The sequence below is a fragment of the Gastrolobium bilobum genome, unplaced genomic scaffold (genome assembly GCF_033153095.1).
Source record: "Gastrolobium bilobum isolate Gb01-03AN ecotype WA unplaced genomic scaffold, APGP_CSIRO_Gbil_v1 utg1155, whole genome shotgun sequence".
NCBI classification, from domain to species: domain Eukaryota; kingdom Viridiplantae; phylum Streptophyta; class Magnoliopsida; order Fabales; family Fabaceae; genus Gastrolobium; species Gastrolobium bilobum.
The window spans coordinates 171035-191295 of record NW_026896003.1 but is presented as its reverse complement, the minus strand read 5'-3'; the positions used below and the strand labels follow the sequence as shown (position 1 = coordinate 191295).

Here is a 20261-nt window from a genome sequence, read left to right as displayed (position 1 = left end):
TCAAGCAAACACAAACATGGCAACAAAGCCAAACACACGCAAGAGAAAATTTGAAATCAAGAAAGTGGAACAAAAGATCAAGGAAAGAATGACTTTCCCCAAACATGAAGTAGGGCTTTTCAACAAAGTCACTGAATTATCCATTCTATGCGAGGCAGAAATAGCATTGATCATCAACTCTGAGAAGAATGGCAACCTTCATGCTTGTGGCTATCCCAGTACAGACACTGTCATTCAACGCTTCGTTGCAGGAAGGTATTCGGATCCCAACCGATATGTCCGTGATGATGAAAGGAAGAAGCAACAGGCACTTGAATCCTTAATTCTACAATATGAGGCCTCCGAGGCTCAATTGGAGGAGAGAAAGATGCATCTGCAAGCAATGTCACAAATCATGACTGATAGCTTCTTTAACTTTTGGTGGGAAAATTCGATTGAGGAGATGAGTTTGGGCGATCTTGAGAACTTCAAGGCTTCTTTGGAAAATTTGAAGCTTAATTTGGTTGCTATAGCACAAGAGAAGAAGTTCAATTCACTGCGACCACAGCCACTTTCAATTGTTTCCTCCCTCACAGATATCAAATCTTGAATTGAGTGGATGCGGATGTCACGTGCTGGATTGTACTAGTTCCATGGTTCGAAACAGTTTTTTGGTTATTGTTAATAGCATATGGTTAACTAGATGTTTACTGTAATTCAATATTATTGATCTTTCTTTTTTTCGTGTTCGATATCTACTTATGATTTAGAAATTTTATGTTCGTTGAGAGGAAGGTTATACTTAAAACTTTTTTTTTTATAATTTCTTACCACCATATCTTAACACTTTTGATTTACGCCAATCAACGGTTATCATTTATTATGAATTAATAAATAATTAATAACCGTTGATTGGCGTAAATCAACGGTGTTAAGACATGGTTGTAAGAAGTTGTAAAAAAATAATAATTGTAAGTATAACTTTTCTTGTTCATTTATCTTTCTAACGAAATATTCAAGATAAAAGCAACACGACAAAGACAGATAAAACCAAAGTGTTATCGAGGTAGATTTTAAAAATAAAAAACAATTTAATCAAATTTCACACTCATAGTTAGAGATCAACGAGATTAACTCCACCAAAGAAAACAACGTTCGGATACGGTTTTGGAGTATAGAGAAAGAGGTGCTTGTGGGTGGGATTGCAGCTATGTGGGGGTGTCTTCTCATAGCACCTCTTTCAGAGCAAATATATTATTGCCCCTCTTGCTTCTGTTCACGCCCTTTTTCGTGTATCTCTCTCTCTTCTTGGTCCTTCTTGGCTTCTTCTGAACCACACCACCACAGGTTCGTTCCAAAGATTTTGTCTTTTCTGCATTGGGTGTTTGTTGGCTTGGAATCGTTTGATAACGATATTGAAGGTTTTGGTAGAATGTTGGGCCAATTCACTTATTGGAAATCATCCTTCAAATAACTGGGCTGCTTCTTAACTCGATTGGGCCTAGCTATCCTCGACCCAATAGATTGGTTCACAACATCCCTACCCCTACGAAATCAATCTCGTCCTCGAGATGTCTTGGACCAATAGCTTCGTCCACTGAGCCAGATAAACTGTCAGTGGGAAGATTCTGGAGTGTTTGCGTGGATGGGAGCTAGCTGGTGGCTACTGACCCTTGACTTATGGAAGAGGCACGTGGTCCCTCAACTGCCACGATTTGATCGGCTGGCTCTGCGGCTAAATTAATGTTGTACTCTAAACCCAAGTCAGTTGGATGTCCCAGCACAATTGTCATTATCAACAATGGAGCCAATCAACTTTCTATTATTGTCATTATAATCAATATCAACAATGATGAAACCAGTCAATTGTATGTCCATCAACTTTTCACTCGAAAAGTAATTTGATGTTGTAAAATCAAAACGGGTTATATTAATAGGAAGTAATTATAAAATCTGGTATTCTGGTAGCTAGTAATAATAATAATAAAATAAAGTAATGAATGATTTTTGGGATCAATTCGGAAATCGAAGTAATGGACATAAAAAAAGGAAGTTGTATAACTTTCAGATAGGCAGTTATATGTATTAATAGCGATAAATAATTAAAAAAGGAAATATATTTCAGCGTACTCTTGTGAGTTGTGTGAATACAACTATTGATACGCAAGATATGTGCTAGATATGTAAAGATATTGAGTGAACAGGTAATCAAAGGGTTATATATAGAAACAGTCTCTCTCGTTATAATCAACTCGCATTTCTCTTCTCTTTTCTTAAATCACAGTGAGTCTGTCTTTATCAAGCAAACACAAACACGGCAACAAAGCCAAACACACGCAAGAGAAAATTTGAAATCAAGAAAGTGGAACAAAAGATCAAGGAAAGAATGACTTTCCCCAAACATGAAGTAGGGCTTTTCAACAAAGTCACTGAATTATCCATTCTATGCGAGGCAGAAATAGCATTGATCATCAACTCTGAGAAGAATGGCAACCTTCATGCTTGTGGCTATCCCAGTACAGACACTGTCATTCAACGCTTCGTTGCAGGAAGGTATTCGGATCCCAACCGATATGTCCGTGATGATGAAAGGAAGAAGCAACAGGCACTTGAATCCTTAATTCTACAATATGAGGCCTCCGAGGCTCAATTGGAGGAGAGAAAGATGCATCTGCAAGCAATGTCACAAATCATGACTGATAGCTTCTTTAACTTTTGGTGGGAAAATTCGATTGAGGAGATGAGTTTGGGCGATCTTGAGAACTTCAAGGCTTCTTTGGAAAATTTGAAGCTTAATTTGGTTGCTATAGCACAAGAGAAGAAGTTCAATTCACTGCGACCACAACCACTTTCAATTGTTTCCTCCCTCACAGATATCAAATCTTGAATTGAGTGGATGCGGATGTCACGTGCTGGATTGTACTAGTTCCATGGTTCGAAACAGTTTTTAAATTTGTACAAATTAAAGGAAATTATTATTATTATTATTATTATTATTATATATTTATATATTTGTATAACTTTGTATTTTAAATGAGATATTAGGATCTGCTTTAATATCTCTAGTCAACTAATTGATTTATCTTTATTTCTAATAAAAAAACCAGTCAATTGTATGTCCATCAACTTTTCACTCGAAAAGTAATTTGATGTTGTAAAATCAAAACGGGTTATATTAATAGGAAGTAATTATAAAATATGGTATTCTGGTAGCTAGTAATAATAATAATAAAATAAAGTAATGAATGATTTTTGGGATCAATTCGGAAATCGAAGTAACGGACATAAAAAAAGGAAGTTGTATAACTTTCAGATAGGCAGTTATATGTATTAATAGCGATAACTAATTAAAAAAGGAAATATATTTAAGCGTACTCTTGTGAGTTGTGTGAATACAGCTATTGATACGCAAGATATGTGTTAGATATGTAAAGATATTGAGTGAATAGGTAATCAAAGGGTTATATATAGAAACAGTCTCTCTCATTATAATCAACTCTCCTTTCTCTTCTCTTTTCTTAAATCACAGTGAGTCTGTCTTTATCAAGCAAACACAAACATGGCAACAAAGCCAAACACACGCAAGAGAAAATTTGAAATCAAGAAAGTGGAACAAAAGATCAAGGAAAGAATGACTTTCCCCAAACATGAAGTAGGGCTTTTCAACAAAGTCACTGAATTATCCATTCTATGCGAGGCAGAAATAGCATTGATCATCAACTCTGAGAAGAATGGCAACCTTCATGCTTGTGGCTATCCCAGTACAGACACTGTCATTCAACGCTTCGTTGCAGGAAGGTATTCGGATCCCAACCGATATGTCCGTGATGATGAAAGGAAGAAGCAACAGGCACTTGAATCCTTAATTCTACAATATGAGGCCTCCGAGGCTCAATTGGAGGAGAGAAAGATGCATCTGCAAGCAATGTCACAAATCATGACTGATAGCTTCTTTAACTTTTGGTGGGAAAATTCGATTGAGGAGATGAGTTTGGGCGATCTTGAGAACTTCAAGGCTTCTTTGGAAAATTTGAAGCTTAATTTGGTTGCTATAGCACAAGAGAAGAAGTTCAATTCACTGCGACCACAGCCACTTTCAATTGTTTCCTCCCTCACAGATATCAAATCTTGAATTGAGTGGATGCGGATGTCACGTGCTGGATTGTACTAGTTCCATGGTTCCAAACAGTTTTTTGGTTATTGTTAATAGCATATGGTTAACTAGATGTTTACTGTAATTCAATATTATTGATCTTTCTTTTTTTCGTGTTCGATATCTACTTATGATTTAGAAATTTTATGTTCGTTGAGAGGAAGGTTATACTTAAAACTTTTTTTTTTATAATTTCTTACAACCATATCTTAACACTTTTGATTTACGCCAATCAACGGTTATCATTTATTATGAATTAATAAATAATTAATAACCGTTGATTGGCGTAAATCAACGGTGTTAAGACATGGTTGTAAGAAGTTGTAAAAAAAAAAATTTGTAAGTATAACTTTTCTTGTTCATTTATCTTTCTAACGAAATATTCAAGATAAAAGCAACACGACAAAGACAGATAAAACCAAAGTGTTATCGAGGTAGATTTTAAAAATAAAAAACAATTTAATCAAATTTCACACTCATAGTTAGAGATCAACGAGATTAACTCCACCAAAGAAAACAACGTTCGGATACGGTTTTGGGAAAGTATAGAGAAAGAGGTGCTTGTGGGTGGGATTGCAGCTATGTGGGGGTGTCTTCTCATAGCACCTCTTTCAGAGCAAATATATTATTGCCCCTCTTGCTTCTGTTCACGCCCTTTTTCGTGTATCTCTCTCTCTTCTTGGTCCTTCTTGGCTTCTTCTGAACCACACCACCACAGGTTCGTTCCAAAGTTTTTGTCTTTTCTGCATTGGGTGTTTGTTGGCTTGGAATCGTTTGATAATGATATTGAAGGTTTTGGTAGAATGTTCATTACGCCAAATTTAGGATTTGAAAAACACATTAAACCCGATCCCTTTATTCTTAAAAAGCTATCGTCAAATATATTGGAATCGGGTACAAACCCTAACCCTCTCTTTTAGCTTTCTCGATTTTATCATCTCCCAAACATTTCTCTCAAATTACTGACTCTGATAATTCCATACGCTCAAGTTGAAATCTCTCATTTTACAGAGTCCAGGTAACTCCTTCTTTAGTGTTGTATGCAGTGAGAGATTGCCGTTGCATTTTAGTCTTTTAGATTTTTGGCTATAAATTTATAATTTCATCGCAATGTTGGGTTCTTTTAATGCAATCTTTATTAGTGTATTGGTGAATCATAGAGTTTCTGTAAGGACTTAGATCTGAGAAAGAAGGAGATAAACGTCAGAGAGAAGAAGAAAAATGATGAGAGAGAGAGAAAAAGAGAGGGATTGTCCAACAATTTTCTGTCTATTCTTCACGCCCCTCCTTTGACTATATAACCAATTCTGTTACAATCTTTTCTATTTTCCCTTCCATTACTAATTACAACAACTTCTATTAATCATATGGGCCAATTCACTTATTGGAAATAATCCTTCAAATAACTGGGCTGCTTCTTAACTCGATTGGGCCTAGCTATCCTCGACCCAATAGATTGGTTCACAACATCCCTTCCCCCTACGAAATCAATCTCGTCCTCGAGATGTCTTGGACCAATAGCTTCGTCCACTGGCCCAGATAAACTGTCAGTGGGAAGATTCTGGAGTGTTTGCGTGGATGGGAGCTAGCTGGTGGCTACTGACCCTTGACTTATGGAAGAGGCACGTGGTCCCTCAACTGCCACGATTTGATTGGCTGGCTCTGCGGCTAAATTAATGTTGTACTCTAAACCCAAGTCAGTTGGATGTCCCAGCACATTTCCTTTAGCCGCCGTTTCCTCTACACCTTCTTTACTCTCGTCGTTCAAAGGAAACGGTAAAGGTTGAATCTTTGAAACTCCTTTCCCAAACACCATCTTGTCGTCTTCCCAGGTAGACACTCCTCCGGTGGCAATCCTTGCCATTGTACGAGTACTTGGGGTATCTCACGGTCCTGTCTCCAGATAACACGCTGAGCTACAACAGCTGCTGAAACATGCATCTGTGGAGTGCTTTGGAGGTCCGCGATTACAGGGTGGACCTTGTGGTACCCATTAGAGATGAAAGGCCTCAAGAGCAATACATGGAAGACTGGGTGGACTCTTGACCCTTCAGGTAGTTTCAGACGATATGCTACCTTTCCGATTCGCTCCGGAACTTCAAAAGGACCATAAAATCATAGACTAAGTTTGTGTGACGATCGTCGGTGTATAGTCAACGGACGATATGGTTGAAGTCGCAAGAGTACTTGATCTCCGGTTTGAAAGGTATGGTCTTTACGTTTGCGGTCCGCCTATGCCTTCATTAAAGCTTGTGCCTTTTTTAAGTTCTGTTTCAATGATGCTAGGGCCAGCGTGCGCTGATGGAGATCTGTGTCCACCGCTTCAAGGGAAGTGGATCCCAAGGTGTAAGCTAAAAGGCAAGGTGGAGAACGTCCATACGTGGCCTGAAATGGGGTGGTTTGCGTGGATCGATTATATTCAGTGTTATAGTGGAACTCTGCCCAACTGAGGAAATGATGCCATGTTGACTGGTTGTCACGCACGAAGCAACAGAGGTATTGTTCGAGACTCTAGTTCACTCTCTCTGTCTGGCCGTCAGATTGAGGGTGGTATGCAGAGGAAAAGTGAGGCGCAGTCCCCTGTAACTTGAAAAGAGTCTTCCAGAATTCACTAGTGAATATGGGGTCACGATCTGAAACTATGGATCTTGGGGGTCCGTGTAGCTTCCCTACCGTGTCCCAAAATACCTGAGCTACCTTCGCTGCTGAATATTTTGATGGTAAGGCCACGAAATGAGCTCCTTTAGTAAGTCTGTCCACCACCACGAGAATATCTGTGAATGGTTCTAAGATTTAGCCTTTTGACATACTTCACACTACTGTATGTACTCCTGAATGTATTTTTTAATGTTTTTCCAGGTGAAAGAGGCACTAATCCGGATGAGTGTTCGACGGATTCCAGCATGGCCACCTACCTTGGAAGAATGGAATTGATGGAGCAGGAGTGGAATCAATACAGAGCCCGAAGGAACAAACTGATCCAGATATGGTTTAAAGATGCGATTCATATAATCCATGAACACCGTCGGGGCATTAGTAAGCCTAAAAGGAATCACCTGATATTCAAAATGTTCGTATCTGGATCGGAACGCCGTTTTAGACACATCCTCCGGCTTAATCCGGATCTGGTGGTATCCGGACCGGAGATCAATCTTCGAAAACACACAAGCACCCCTCAAATGGTCCAGAAGATCATCAATATGGGGTAAAGGGTACCTGTTCTTAATCGTAACCTTATTCAATTGCCGATAGTCAATACACAATCCCATGCTACCATCCTTCTTTTTTATAAATATTACTGGTGCTCCCCATGGAGACACACTCGGACTGATAAACTTTGCAGATAGCTCTTCAATATGCTTCCTCAACTCAGCCAGCTCCAGTGGCTATATCCGGTATGTAGCCAAAGAGATAGGCCCCATACCAAGCAACAAGTCAATGGAGAATTCAATCTCCCTCTCAGGTGGAAACTCTGGTATCTCATCAGAAAATACATCAGCAAATTCATTAACCACCGGAATATTTGAAATTTCTTCTTCCTTATCACCAACAATTCCACCCAAGAACACATAACCAAGATCACCAACCTTTAAGGACTTAACATCTTGACAGACAGACAGATAAGGAGACGGACAAACAGCGGGCTTCTCATGAGATAATATCAACATCTTTCCGCGGCAATCAATCATTGCGCAGTTTTGAGACAACCAATCCATACCCAAAATCAGATTAACAGAGGCCAGGGGCAAGATAAACAAATCAATAGTGTAACCCCTGCCTTCGTAGACAAGCTTCACTGGTACGCGTTTTATACAGCGAAATAGTCGGTGTTCTGACATCATTGTTTATTATTTTTACCCCAAACTTGATATTCTTAACCTAGATATTTTTCTAGGAATATTCATATTTTTATTTCTATTTTTTGGATTATTTCGCCGTTATTCATTTATACCGTGAAATACCCAGTGTTTTCACTTTCTTTCTGAAAAGTGACTTAATATAATTATTATGCTCTTTCCATATTTATTCAAAGTCAATTATGGAATTATTTCTTAACTCACAATTAAATTATTTAAATTCCTAATTTAGCGGTGCGGGTTCTTACACAATGCTTGATCCGAACCGGTCCGATGATCGGTTTGCCAGATTTCGAGTCGACCCGGGTTTCACAACACTGTTTGTAATATGTGGATTTTAAATAATAATACTATTATAAAATTATGATAGATCTAAAAATTGAGTTACGTTGTTATTATTATTATTATTATTATTATTATATATTTATATATTTGAGTATAACTTTGTATTTTAAATGAAAAGGGTTATATATAGAAACAGTCTCTCTCATTATAATCAACTCTCCTTTCTCTTCTCTTTTCTTAAATCACAGTGAATCAAAAACACAAACATGGCAACAAAGCCAAACACACGCAAGAGAAAATTTGAAATCAAGAAAGTTTCCCCAAACATGAAGTAGGGCTTTTCAACAAAGTCACTGAATTATCCATTCTATGGCTATCCCAGTACAGACACTGTCATTCAACGCTTCGTTGCAGGAAGGTATTCGGATCCCAACCGATATGTCCGTGATGATGAAAGGAAGAAGCAACAGGCACTTGAATCCTTAATTCTACAATATGAGGCCTCCGAGGCTCAATTGGAGGAGAGAAAGATGCATCTGCAAGCAATGTCACAAATCATGACTGATAGCTTCTTTAACTTTTGGTGGGAAAATTCGATTGAGGAGATGAGTTTGGGCGATCTTGAGAACTTCAAGGCTTCTTTGGAAAATTTGAAGCTTAATTTGGTTGCTATAGCACAAGAGAAGAAGTTCAATTCACTGCGACCACAGCCACTTTCAATTGTTTCCTCCCTCACAGATATCAAATCTTGAATTGAGTGGATGCGGATGTCACGTGCTGGATTGTACTAGTTCCATGGTTCCAAACAGTTTTTAGCATATGGTTAACTAGATGTTTACTGTAATTCAATATTATTGATCTTTCTTTTTTTCGTGTTCGATATCTACTTATGATTTAGAAATTTTATGTTCGTTGAGAGGAAGGTTATACTTAAAACTTTTTTTTTATAATTTCTTACAACCATATCTTAACACTTTTGATTTACGCCAATCAACGGTTATCATTTATTATGAATTAATAAATAATTAATAACCGTTGATTGGCGTAAATCAACGGTGTTAAGACATGGTTGTAAGAAGTTGTAAAAAAAAAAAATTGTAAGTATAACTTTTCTTGTTCATTTATCTTTCTAACGAAATATTCAAGATAAAAGCAACACGACAAAGACAGATAAAACCAAAGTGTTATCGAGGTAGATTTTAAAAATAAAAAACAATTTAATCAAATTTCACACTCATAGTTAGAGATCAACGAGATTAACTCCACCAAAGAAAACAACGTTCGGATACGGTTTTGGAAAGTATAGAGAAAGAGGTGCTTGTGGGTGGGATTGCAGCTATGTGGGGGTGTCTTCTCATAGCACCTCTTTCAGAGCAAATATATTATTGCCCCTCTTGCTTCTGTTCACGCCCTTTTTCGTGTATCTCTCTCTCTTCTTGGTCCTTCTTGGCTTCTTCTGAACCACACCACCACAGGTTCGTTCCAAAGTTTTTGTCTTTTCTGCATTGGGTGTTTGTTGGCTTGGAATCGTTTGATAATGATATTGAAGGTTTTGGTAGAATGTTCATTACGCCAAATTTAGGATTTGAAAAACCGCCCCCGGTGAATTGTTGAAAACACATTAAACCCGATCCCTTTATTCTTAAAAAGCTATCGTCAAATATATTGGAATCGGGTACAAACCCTAACCCTCTCTTTTAGCTTTCTCGATTTTATCATCTCCCAAACATTTCTCTCAAATTACTGACTCTGATAATTCCATACGCTCAAGTTGAAATCTCTCATTTTACAGAGTCCAGGTAACTCCTTCTTTAGTGTTGTATGCAGTGAGAGATTGCCGTTGCATTTTAGTCTTTTAGATTTTTGGCTATAAATTTATAATTTCATCGCAATGTTGGGTTCTTTTAATGCAATCTTTATTAGTGTATTGGTGAATCATAGAGTTTCTGTAAGGACTTAGATCTGAGAAAGAAGGAGATAAACGTCAGAGAGAAGAAGAAAAATAATGAGAGAGAGAGAGAGAGAGAGATTGTCCAACAATTTTCTGTCTATTCTTCACGCCCCTCCTTTGACTATATAACCAATTCTGTTACAATCTTTTCTATTTTCCCTTCCATTACTAATTACAACAACTTCTATTAATCATATGGGCCAATTCACTTATTGGAAATAATCCTTCAAATAACTGGGCTGCTTCTTAACTCGATTGGGCCTAGCTATCCTCGACCCAATAGATTGGTTCACAACATCCCTTCCCCCTACGAAATCAATCTCGTCCTCGAGATGTCTTGGACCAATAGCTTCGTCCACTGGCCCAGATAAACTGTCAGTGGGAAGATTCTGGAGTGTTTGCGTGGATGGGAGCTAGCTGGTGGCTACTGACCCTTGACTTATGGAAGAGGCACGTGGTCCCTCAACTGCCACGATTTGATTGGCTGGCTCTGCGGCTAAATTAATGTTGTACTCTAAACCCAAGTCAGTTGGATGTCCCAGCACATTTCCTTTAGCCGCCGTTTCCTCTACACCTTCTTTACTCTCGTCGTTCAAAGGAAACGGTAAAGGTTGAATCTTTGAAACTCCTTTCCCAAACACCATCTTGTCGTCTTCCCAGGTAGACTCCTCCGGTGGCAATCCTTGCCATTGTACGAGTACTTGGGGTATCTCACGGTCCTGTCTCCAGATAACACGCTGAGCTACAACAGCTGCTGAAACATGCATCTGTGGAGTGCTTTGGAGGTCCGCGATTACAGGGTGGACCTTGTGGTACCCATTAGAGATGAAAGGCCTCAAGAGCATGGAAGACTGGGTGGACTCTTGACCCTTCAGGTAGTTTCAGACGATATGCTACCTTTCCGATTCGCTCCGGAACTTCAAAAGGACCATAAAATCATAGACTAAGTTTGTGTGACGATCGTCGGTGTATAGTCAACGGACGATATGGTTGAAGTCGCAAGAGTACTTGATCTCCGGTTTGAAAGGTATGGTCTTTACGTTTGCGGTCCGCCTATGCCTTCATTAAAGCTTGTGCCTTTTTTAAGTTCTGTTTCAATGATGCTAGGGCCAGCGTGCGCTGATGGAGATCTGTGTCCACCGCTTCAAGGGAAGTGGATCCCAAGGTGTAAGCTAAAAGGCAAGGTGGAGAACGTCCATACGTGGCCTGAAATGGGGTGGTTTGCGTGGATCGATTATATTCAGTGTTATAGTGGAACTCTGCCCAACTGAGGAAATGATGCCATGTTGACTGGTTGTCACGCACGAAGCAACAGAGGTATTGTTCGAGACTCTAGTTCACTCTCTCTGTCTGGCCGTCAGATTGAGGGTGGTATGCAGAGGAAAAGTGAGGCGCAGTCCCCTGTAACTTGAAAAGAGTCTTCCAGAATTCACTAGTGAATATGGGGTCACGATCTGAAACTATGGATCTTGGGGGTCCGTGTAGCTTCCCTACCGTGTCCCAAAATACCTGAGCTACCTTCGCTGCTGAATATTTTGATGGTAAGGCCACGAAATGAGCTCCTTTAGTAAGTCTGTCCACCACCACGAGAATATCTGTGAATGGTTCTAAGATTTAGCCTTTTGACATACTTCACACTACTGTATGTACCTGAATGTCTTTTTTAATGTTTTTCCAGGTGAAAGAGGCACTAATCCGGATGAGTGTTCGACGGATTCCAGCATGGCCACCTACCTTGGAAGAATGGAATTGATGGAGCAGGAGTGGAATCAATACAGAGCCCGAAGGAACAAACTGATCCAGATATGGTTTAAAGATGTGATTCATAGTAAGCCTAAAAGGAATCACCTGATATTCAAAATGTTCGTATCTGGATCGGAACGCCGTTTTAGACACATCCTCCGGCTTAATCCGGATCTGGTGGTATCCGGACCGGAGATCAATCTTCGAAAACACACAAGCACCCCTCAAATGGTCCAGAAGATCATCAATATGGGGTAAAGGGTACCTGTTCTTAATCGTAACCTTATTCAATTGCCGATAGTCAATACACAATCCCATGCTACCATCCTTCTTTTTTATAAATATTACTGGTGCTCCCCATGGAGACACACTCGGACTGATAAAGTTCTTTGCAGATAGCTCTTCAATATGCTTCCTCAACTCAGCCAGCTCCAGTGGCTATATCCGGTATGTAGCCAAAGAGATAGGCCCCATACCAAGCAACAAGTCAATGGAGAATTCAATCTCCCTCTCAGGTGGAAACTCTGGTATCTCATCAGAAAATACATCAGCAAATTCATTAACCACCGGAATATTTGAAATTTCTTCTTCCTTATCACCAACAATTCCACCCAAGAACACATAACCAAGATCACCAACCTTTAAGGACTTAACATCTTGACAGACAGACAGATAAGGAGACGGACAAACAGCGGGCTTCTCATGAGATAATATCAACATCTTTCCGCGGCAATCAATCATTGCGCAGTTTTGAGACAACCAATCCATACCCAAAATCAGATTAACAGAGGCCAGGGGCAAGATAAACAAATCAATAGTGTAACCCCTGCCTTCGTAGACAAGCTTCACTGGTACGCGTTTTATACAGCGAAATAGTCGGTGTTAGTTCTGACATCATTGTTTATTATTTTTACCCCAAACTTGATATTCTTAACCTAGATATTTTTCTAGGAATATTCATATTTTTATTTCTATTTTTTGGATTATTTCGCCGTTATTCATTTATACCGTGAAATACCCAGTGTTTTCACTTTCTTTCTGAAAAGTGACTTAATATAATTATTATGCTCTTTCCATATTTATTCAAAGTCAATTATGGAATTATTTCTTAACTCACAATTAAATTATTTAAATTCCTAATTTAGCGGTGCGGGTTCTTACACAATGCTTGATCCGAACCGGTCCGATGATCGGTTTGCCAGATTTCGAGTCGACCCGGGTTTCACAACACTGTTTGTAATATGTGGATTTTAAATAATAATACTATTATAAAATTATGATAGATCTAAAAATTGAGTTACGTTGTTATTATTATTATTATTATTATTATTATTATTATTATTATTATTATTATTATTATTATTATATATTTGAGTATAACTTTGTATTTTAAATGAGATATTAGGATCCATATCTTCAATTCCATGATTTACATGTCAAGTAATATCTCGATTTTGATTACATTGAGTAGAATCTCTTGTTTCCGTTTTAAATTACTTATAAAAAATTTGTACAAATTAAAGGAAAGTCGCTGCTTTACTCTAGTCAACTAATTGATTTATCTTTATTTCTAATAAAAAGTAGTGCTAATAAATTAAATTTAAATTTTTAATATTAATGGAGCCAATCAACTTTCTATTATTGTCATTATAATCAATATCAACAATGATGAAACCAGTCAATTGTATGTCCATCAACTTTTCACTCGAAAAGTAATTTGATGTTGTAAAATCAAAACGGGTTATATTAATAGGAAGTAATTATAAAATATGGTATTCTGGTAGCTAGTAATAATAATAATAAAATAAAGTAATGAATGATTTTTGGGATCAATTCGGAAATCGAAGTAACGGACATAAAAAAAGGAAGTTGTATAACTTTCAGATAGGCAGTTATATGTATTAATAGCGATAACTAATTAAAAAAGGAAATATATTTAAGCGTACTCTTGTGAGTTGTGTGAATACAGCTATTGATACGCAAGATATGTGTTAGATATGTAAAGATATTGAGTGAATAGGTAATCAAAGGGTTATATATAGAAACAGTCTCTCTCATTATATTCAACTCTCCTTTCTCTTCTCTTTTCTTAAATCACAGTGAGTCTGTCTTTATCAAGCAAACACAAACATGGCAACAAAGCCAAACACACGCAAGAGAAAATTTGAAATCAAGAAAGTGGAACAAAAGATCAAGGAAAGAATGACTTTCCCCAAACATGAAGTAGGGCTTTTCAACAAAGTCACTGAATTATCCATTCTATGCGAGGCAGAAATAGCATTGATCATCAACTCTGAGAAGAATGGCAACCTTCATGCTTGTGGCTATCCCAGTACAGACACTGTCATTCAACGCTTCGTTGCAGGAAGGTATTCGGATCCCAACCGATATGTCTGGGCGATCTTGAGAACTTCAAGGCTTCTTTGGAAAATTTGAAGCTTAATTTGGTTGCTATAGCACAAGAGAAGAAGTTCAATTCACTGCGACCACAGCCACTTTCAATTGTTTCCTCCCTCACAGATATCAAATCTTGAATTGAGTGGATGCGGATGTCACGTGCTGGATTGTACTAGTTCCATGGTTCCAAACAGTTTTTTGGTTATTGTTAATAGCATATGGTTAACTAGATGTTTACTGTAATTCAATATTATTGATCTTTCTTTTTTTCGTGTATAAAAAACAATTTAATCAAATTTCACACTCATAGTTAGAGATCAACGAGATTAACTCCACCAAAGAAAACAACGTTCGGATACGGTTTTGGGAAAGTATAGAGAAAGAGGTGCTTGTGGGTGGGATTGCAGCTATGTGGGGGTGTCTTCTCATAGCACCTCTTTCAGAGCAAATATATTATTGCCCCTCTTGCTTCTGTTCACGCCCTTTTTCGTGTATCTCTCTCTCTTCTTGGTCCTTCTTGGCTTCTTCTGAACCACACCACCACAGGTTCGTTCCAAAGTTTTTGTCTTTTCTGCATTGGGTGTTTGTTGGCTTGGAATCGTTTGATAATGATATTGAAGGTTTTGGTAGAATGTTCATTACGCCAAATTTAGGATTTGAAAAACCGCCCCCGGTGAATTGTTGAAAACACATTAAACCCGATCCCTTTATTCTTAAAAAGCTATCGTCAAATATATTGGAATCGGGTACAAACCCTATCTCCCAAACATTTCTCTCAAATTACTGACTCTGATAATTCCATACGCTCAAGTTGAAATCTCTCATTTTACAGAGTCCAGGTAACTCCTTCTTTAATGTTGTATGCTGTGAGAGATTGCCGTTGCATTTTAGTCTTTTAGATTTTTGGCTATAAATTTATAATTTCATCGCAATGTTGGGTTCTTTTAATGCAATCTTTATTAGTGTATTGGTGAATCATAGAGTTTCTGTAAGGACTTAGATCTGAGAAAGAAGGATATAAACGTCAGAGAGAAGAAGAAAAATGATGAGAGAGAGAGAAAAAGAGAGAGATTGTCCAACAATTTTCTGTCTATTCTTCACGCCCCTCCTTTGACTATATAACCAATTCTGTTACAATCTTTTCTATTTTCCCTTCCATTACTAATTACAACAACTTCTATTAATCATATGGGCCAATTCACTTATTGGAAATAATCCTTCAAATAACTGGGCTGCTTCTTAACTCGATTGGGCCTAGCTATCCTCGACCCAATAGATTGGTTCACAACATCCCTTCCCCCTACGAAATCAATCTCGTCCTCGAGATGTCTTGGACCAATAGCTTCGTCCACTGGCCCAGATAAACTGTCAGTGGGAAGATTCTGGAGTGTTTGCGTGGATGGGAGCTAGCTGGTGGCTACTGACCCTTGACTTATGGAAGAGGCACGTGGTCCCTCAACTGCCACGATTTGATTGGCTGGCTCTGCGGCTAAATTAATGTTGTACTCTAAACCCAAGTCAGTTGGATGTCCCAGCACATTTCCTTTAGCCGTCGTTTCCTCTACACCTTCTTTACTCTCGTCGTTCAAAGGAAACGGTAAAGGTTGAATCTTTGAAACTCCTTTCCCAAACACCATCTTGTCGTCTTCCCAGGTAGACTCCTCCGGTGGCAATCCTTGCCATTGTACGAGTACTTGGGGTATCTCACGGTCCTGTCTCCAGATAACACGCTGAGCTACAACAGCTGCTGAAACATGCATCTGTGGAGTGCTTTGGAGGTCCGCGATTACAGGGTGGACCTTGTGGTACCCATTAGAGATGAAAGGCCTCAAGAGCAATACATGGAAGACTGGGTGGACTCTTGACCCTTCAGGTAGTTTCAGACGATATGCTACCTTTCCGATTCGCTCCGGAACTTCAAAAGGACCATAAAATCATAGACTAAGTTTGTGTGACGATCGTCGGTGTATAGTCAACGGACGATATGGTTGAAGTCGCAAGAGTACTTGATCTCCGGTTTGAAAGGTATGGTCTTTACGTTTGCGGTCCGCCTATGCCTTCATTAAAGCTTGTGCCTTTTTTAAGTTCTGTTTCAATGATGCTAGGGCCAGCGTGCGCTGATGGAGATCTGTGTCCACCGCTTCAAGGGAAGTGGATCCCAAGGTGTAAGCTAAAAGGCAAGGTGGAGAACGTCCATACGTGGCCTGAAATGGGGTGGTTTGCGTGGATCGATTATATTCAGTGTTATAGTGGAACTCTGCCCAACTGAGGAAATGATGCCATGTTGACTGGTTGTCACGCACGAAGCAACAGAGGTATTGTTCGAGACTCTAGTTCACTCTCTCTGTCTGGCCGTCAGATTGAGGGTGGTATGCAGAGGAAAAGTGAGGCGCAGTCCCCTGTAACTTGAAAAGAGTCTTCCAGAATTCACTAGTGAATATGGGGTCACGATCTGAAACTATGGATCTTGGGGGTCCGTGTAGCTTCCCTACCGTGTCCCAAAATACCTGAGCTACCTTCGCTGCTGAATATTTTGATGGTAAGGCCACGAAATGAGCTCCTTTAGTAAGTCTGTCCACCACCACGAGAATATCTGTGAATGGTTCTAAGATTTAGCCTTTTGACATACTTCACACTACTGTATGTACTCCTGAATGTCTTTTTTAATGTTTTTCCAGGTGAAAGAGGCACTAATCCGGATGAGTGTTCGACGGATTCCAGCATGGCCACCTACCTTGGAAGAATGGAATTGATGGAGCAGGAGTGGAATCAATACAGAGCCCGAAGGAACAAACTGATCCAGATATGGTTTAAAGATGCGATTCATATAATCCATGAACACCGTCGGGGCATTAGTAAGCCTAAAAGGAATCACCTGATATTCAAAATGTTCGTATCTGGATCGGAACGCCGTTTTAGACACATCCTCCGGCTTAATCCGGATCTGGTGGTATCCGGACCGGAGATCAATCTTCGAAAACACACAAGCACCCCTCAAATGGTCCAGAAGATCATCAATATGGGGTAAAGGGTACCTGTTCTTAATCGTAACCTTATTCAATTGCCGATAGTCAATACACAATCCCATGCTACCATCCTTCTTTTTTATAAATATTACTGGTGCTCCCCATGGAGACACACTCGGACTGATAAAGTTCTTTGCAGATAGCTCTTCAATATGCTTCCTCAACTCAGCCAGCTCCAGTGGCTATATCCGGTATGTAGCCAAAGAGATAGGCCCCATACCAAGCAACAAGTCAATGGAGAATTCAATCTCCCTCTCAGGTGGAAACTCTAGTATCTCATCAGCAAATTCATTAACCACCGGAATATTTGAAATTTCTTCTTCCTTATCACCAACAATTCCACCCAAGAACACATAACCAAGATCACCAACCTTTAAGGACTTAACATCTTGACAGACAGACAGATAAGGAGACGGACAAACAGCGGGCTTCTCATGAGATAATATCAACATCTTTCCGCGGCAATCAATCATTGCGCAGTTTTGAGACAACCAATCCATACCCAAAATCAGATTAACAGAGGCCAGGGGCAAGATAAACAAATCAATAGTGTAACCCCTGCCTTCGTAGACAAGCTTCACTGGTACGCGTTTTATACAGCGAAATAGTCGGTGTTAGTTCTGACATCATTGTTTATTATTTTTACCCCAAACTTGATATTCTTAACCTAGATATTTTTCTAGGAATATTCATATTTTTATTTCTATTTTTTGGATTATTTCGCCGTTATTCATTTATACCGTGAAATACCCAGTGTTTTCACTTTCTTTCTGAAAGTGACTTAATATAATTATTATGCTCTTTCCATATTTATTCAAAGTCAATTATGGAATTATTTCTTAACTCACAATTAAATTATTTAAATTCCTAATTTAGCGGTGCGGGTTCTTACACAATGCTTGATCCGAACCGGTCCGATGATCGGTTTGCCAGATTTCGAGTCGACCCGGGTTTCACAACACTGTTTGTAATATGTGGATTTTAAATAATAATACTATTATAAAATTATGATAGATCTAAAAATTGAGTTACGTTGTTATTATTATTATTATTATTATTATTATTATATATATTTTTATATTTGAGTATAACTTTGTATTTTAAATGAGATATTAGGATCCATATCTTCAATTCCATGATTTACATGTCAAGTAATATCTCGATTTTGATTACATTGAGTAGAATCTCTTGTTTCCGTTTTAAATTACTTATAAAAAATTTGTACAAATTAAAGGAAAGTCGCTGCTTTACTCTAGTCAACTAATTGATTTATCTTTATTTCTAATAAAAAGTAGTGCTAATAAATTAAATTTAAATTTTTAATATTAATGGAGCCAATCAACTTTCTATTATTGTCATTATAATCAATATCAACAATGATGAAACCAGTCAATTGTATGTCCATCAACTTTTCACTCGAAAAGTAATTTGATGTTGTAAAATCAAAACGGGTTATATTAATAGGAAGTAATTATAAAATATGGTATTCTGGTAGCTAGTAATAATAATAATAAAATAAAGTAATGAATGATTTTTGGGATCAATTCGGAAATCGAAGTAACGGACATAAAAAAAGGAAGTTGTATAACTTTCAGATAGGCAGTTATATGTATTAATAGCGATAACTAATTAAAAAAGGAAATATATTTAAGCGTACTCTTGTGAGTTGTGTGAATACAGCTATTGATACGCAAGATATGTGTTAGATATGTAAAGATATTGAGTGAATAGGTAATCAAAGGGTTATATATAGAAACAGTCTCTCTCATTATAATCAACTCTCCTTTCTCTTCTCTTTTCTTAAATCACAGTGAGTCTGTCTTTATCAAGCAAACACAAACATGGCAACAAAGCCAAACACACGCAAGAGAAAATTTGAAATCAAGAAAGTGGAACAAAAGATCAAGGAAAGAATGACTTTCCCCCAAACATGAAGTAGGGCTTTTCAACAAAGTCACTGAATTATCCATTCTATGCGAGGCAGAAATAGCATTGATCATCAACTCTGAGAAGAATGGCAACCTTCATGCTTGTGGCTATCCCAGTACAGACACTGTCATTCAACGCTTCGTTGCAGGAAGGTATTCGGATCCCAACCGATATGTCCGTGATGATGAAAGGAAGAAGCAACAGGCACTTGAATCCTTAATTCTACAATATGAGGCCTCCGAGGCTCAATTGGAGGAGAGAAAGATGCATCTGCAAGCAATGTCACAAATCATGACTGATAGCTTCTTTAACTTTTGGTGGGAAAATTCGATTGAGGAGATGAGTTTGGGCGATCTTGAGAACTTCAAGGCTTCTTTGGAAAATTTGAAGCTTAATTTGGTTGCTATAGCACAAGAGAATAAATTTAATTCACTGCGACCACAGCCACTTTCAATTGTTTCCTCCCTCACAGATATCAAATCTTGAATTGAGTGGATGCGGATGTCACGTGCTGGATTGTACTAGTTCCATGGTTCCAAACAGTTTTTTGGTTGTTGTTAATAGCATATGGTTAACTAGATGTTTAATGTAATTCAATATTATTGATCTTTCTTTTTTTCGTGTTCGATATCTGCTTATGATTTAGAAATTTTATGTTCGTTGAGAGGAAGGTTATACTTAAAACTTTTTTTTTTAATTTCTTCCAAACATATCTTAACACTTTTGATTTACGCCAATCAACGGTTATCATTTATTATGAATTAATAAATCATTAATAACCGTTGATTGGCGTAAATCAACGGTGTTAAGACATGGTTGTAAGAAGTTGTAAAAAAAATAATAATTGTAAGTACAACTTTTCTTGTTTATTTATCTTTCTAACGAAATATTCAAGATAAAAGCAACACGACAAAGACAGATAAAACCAAAGTGTAGAGATC

At 38.1% G+C, this 20261-nt stretch overlaps 4 protein-coding genes across 4 annotated transcripts; all 4 read left to right on the top strand.

Annotated features, from left to right (window-relative positions):
• Positions 1-16: 16 nt before the first annotated feature.
• LOC133297213 (agamous-like MADS-box protein AGL62) lies at positions 17-589 on the top strand. The gene has a single exon (XM_061496311.1). The coding sequence runs from the start codon at positions 17-19 to the stop codon at positions 587-589; it is 573 nt and encodes a 190-aa protein (XP_061352295.1).
• A 1776-nt stretch (positions 590-2365) lies between these two features.
• On the top strand, positions 2366-2866 carry LOC133297212 (agamous-like MADS-box protein AGL62). Its single transcript, XM_061496310.1, has one exon. It carries the CDS (start codon positions 2366-2368, stop codon positions 2864-2866), a length of 501 nt encoding a protein of 166 aa, XP_061352294.1.
• A 672-nt stretch (positions 2867-3538) lies between these two features.
• Positions 3539-4111, top strand: LOC133297211 (agamous-like MADS-box protein AGL62). Its single transcript, XM_061496308.1, has one exon. The coding sequence runs from the start codon at positions 3539-3541 to the stop codon at positions 4109-4111; it is 573 nt and encodes a 190-aa protein (XP_061352292.1).
• Positions 4112-16183: 12072 nt separating this feature from the next.
• On the top strand, positions 16184-19806 carry LOC133297210 (agamous-like MADS-box protein AGL62). The gene is made up of 2 exons (XM_061496307.1): positions 16184-16238; positions 19376-19806. Exons 1-2 carry the CDS (start codon positions 16184-16186, stop codon positions 19804-19806), a joined length of 486 nt encoding a protein of 161 aa, XP_061352291.1.
• The last annotated feature ends 455 nt before the right edge of the window (positions 19807-20261 follow it).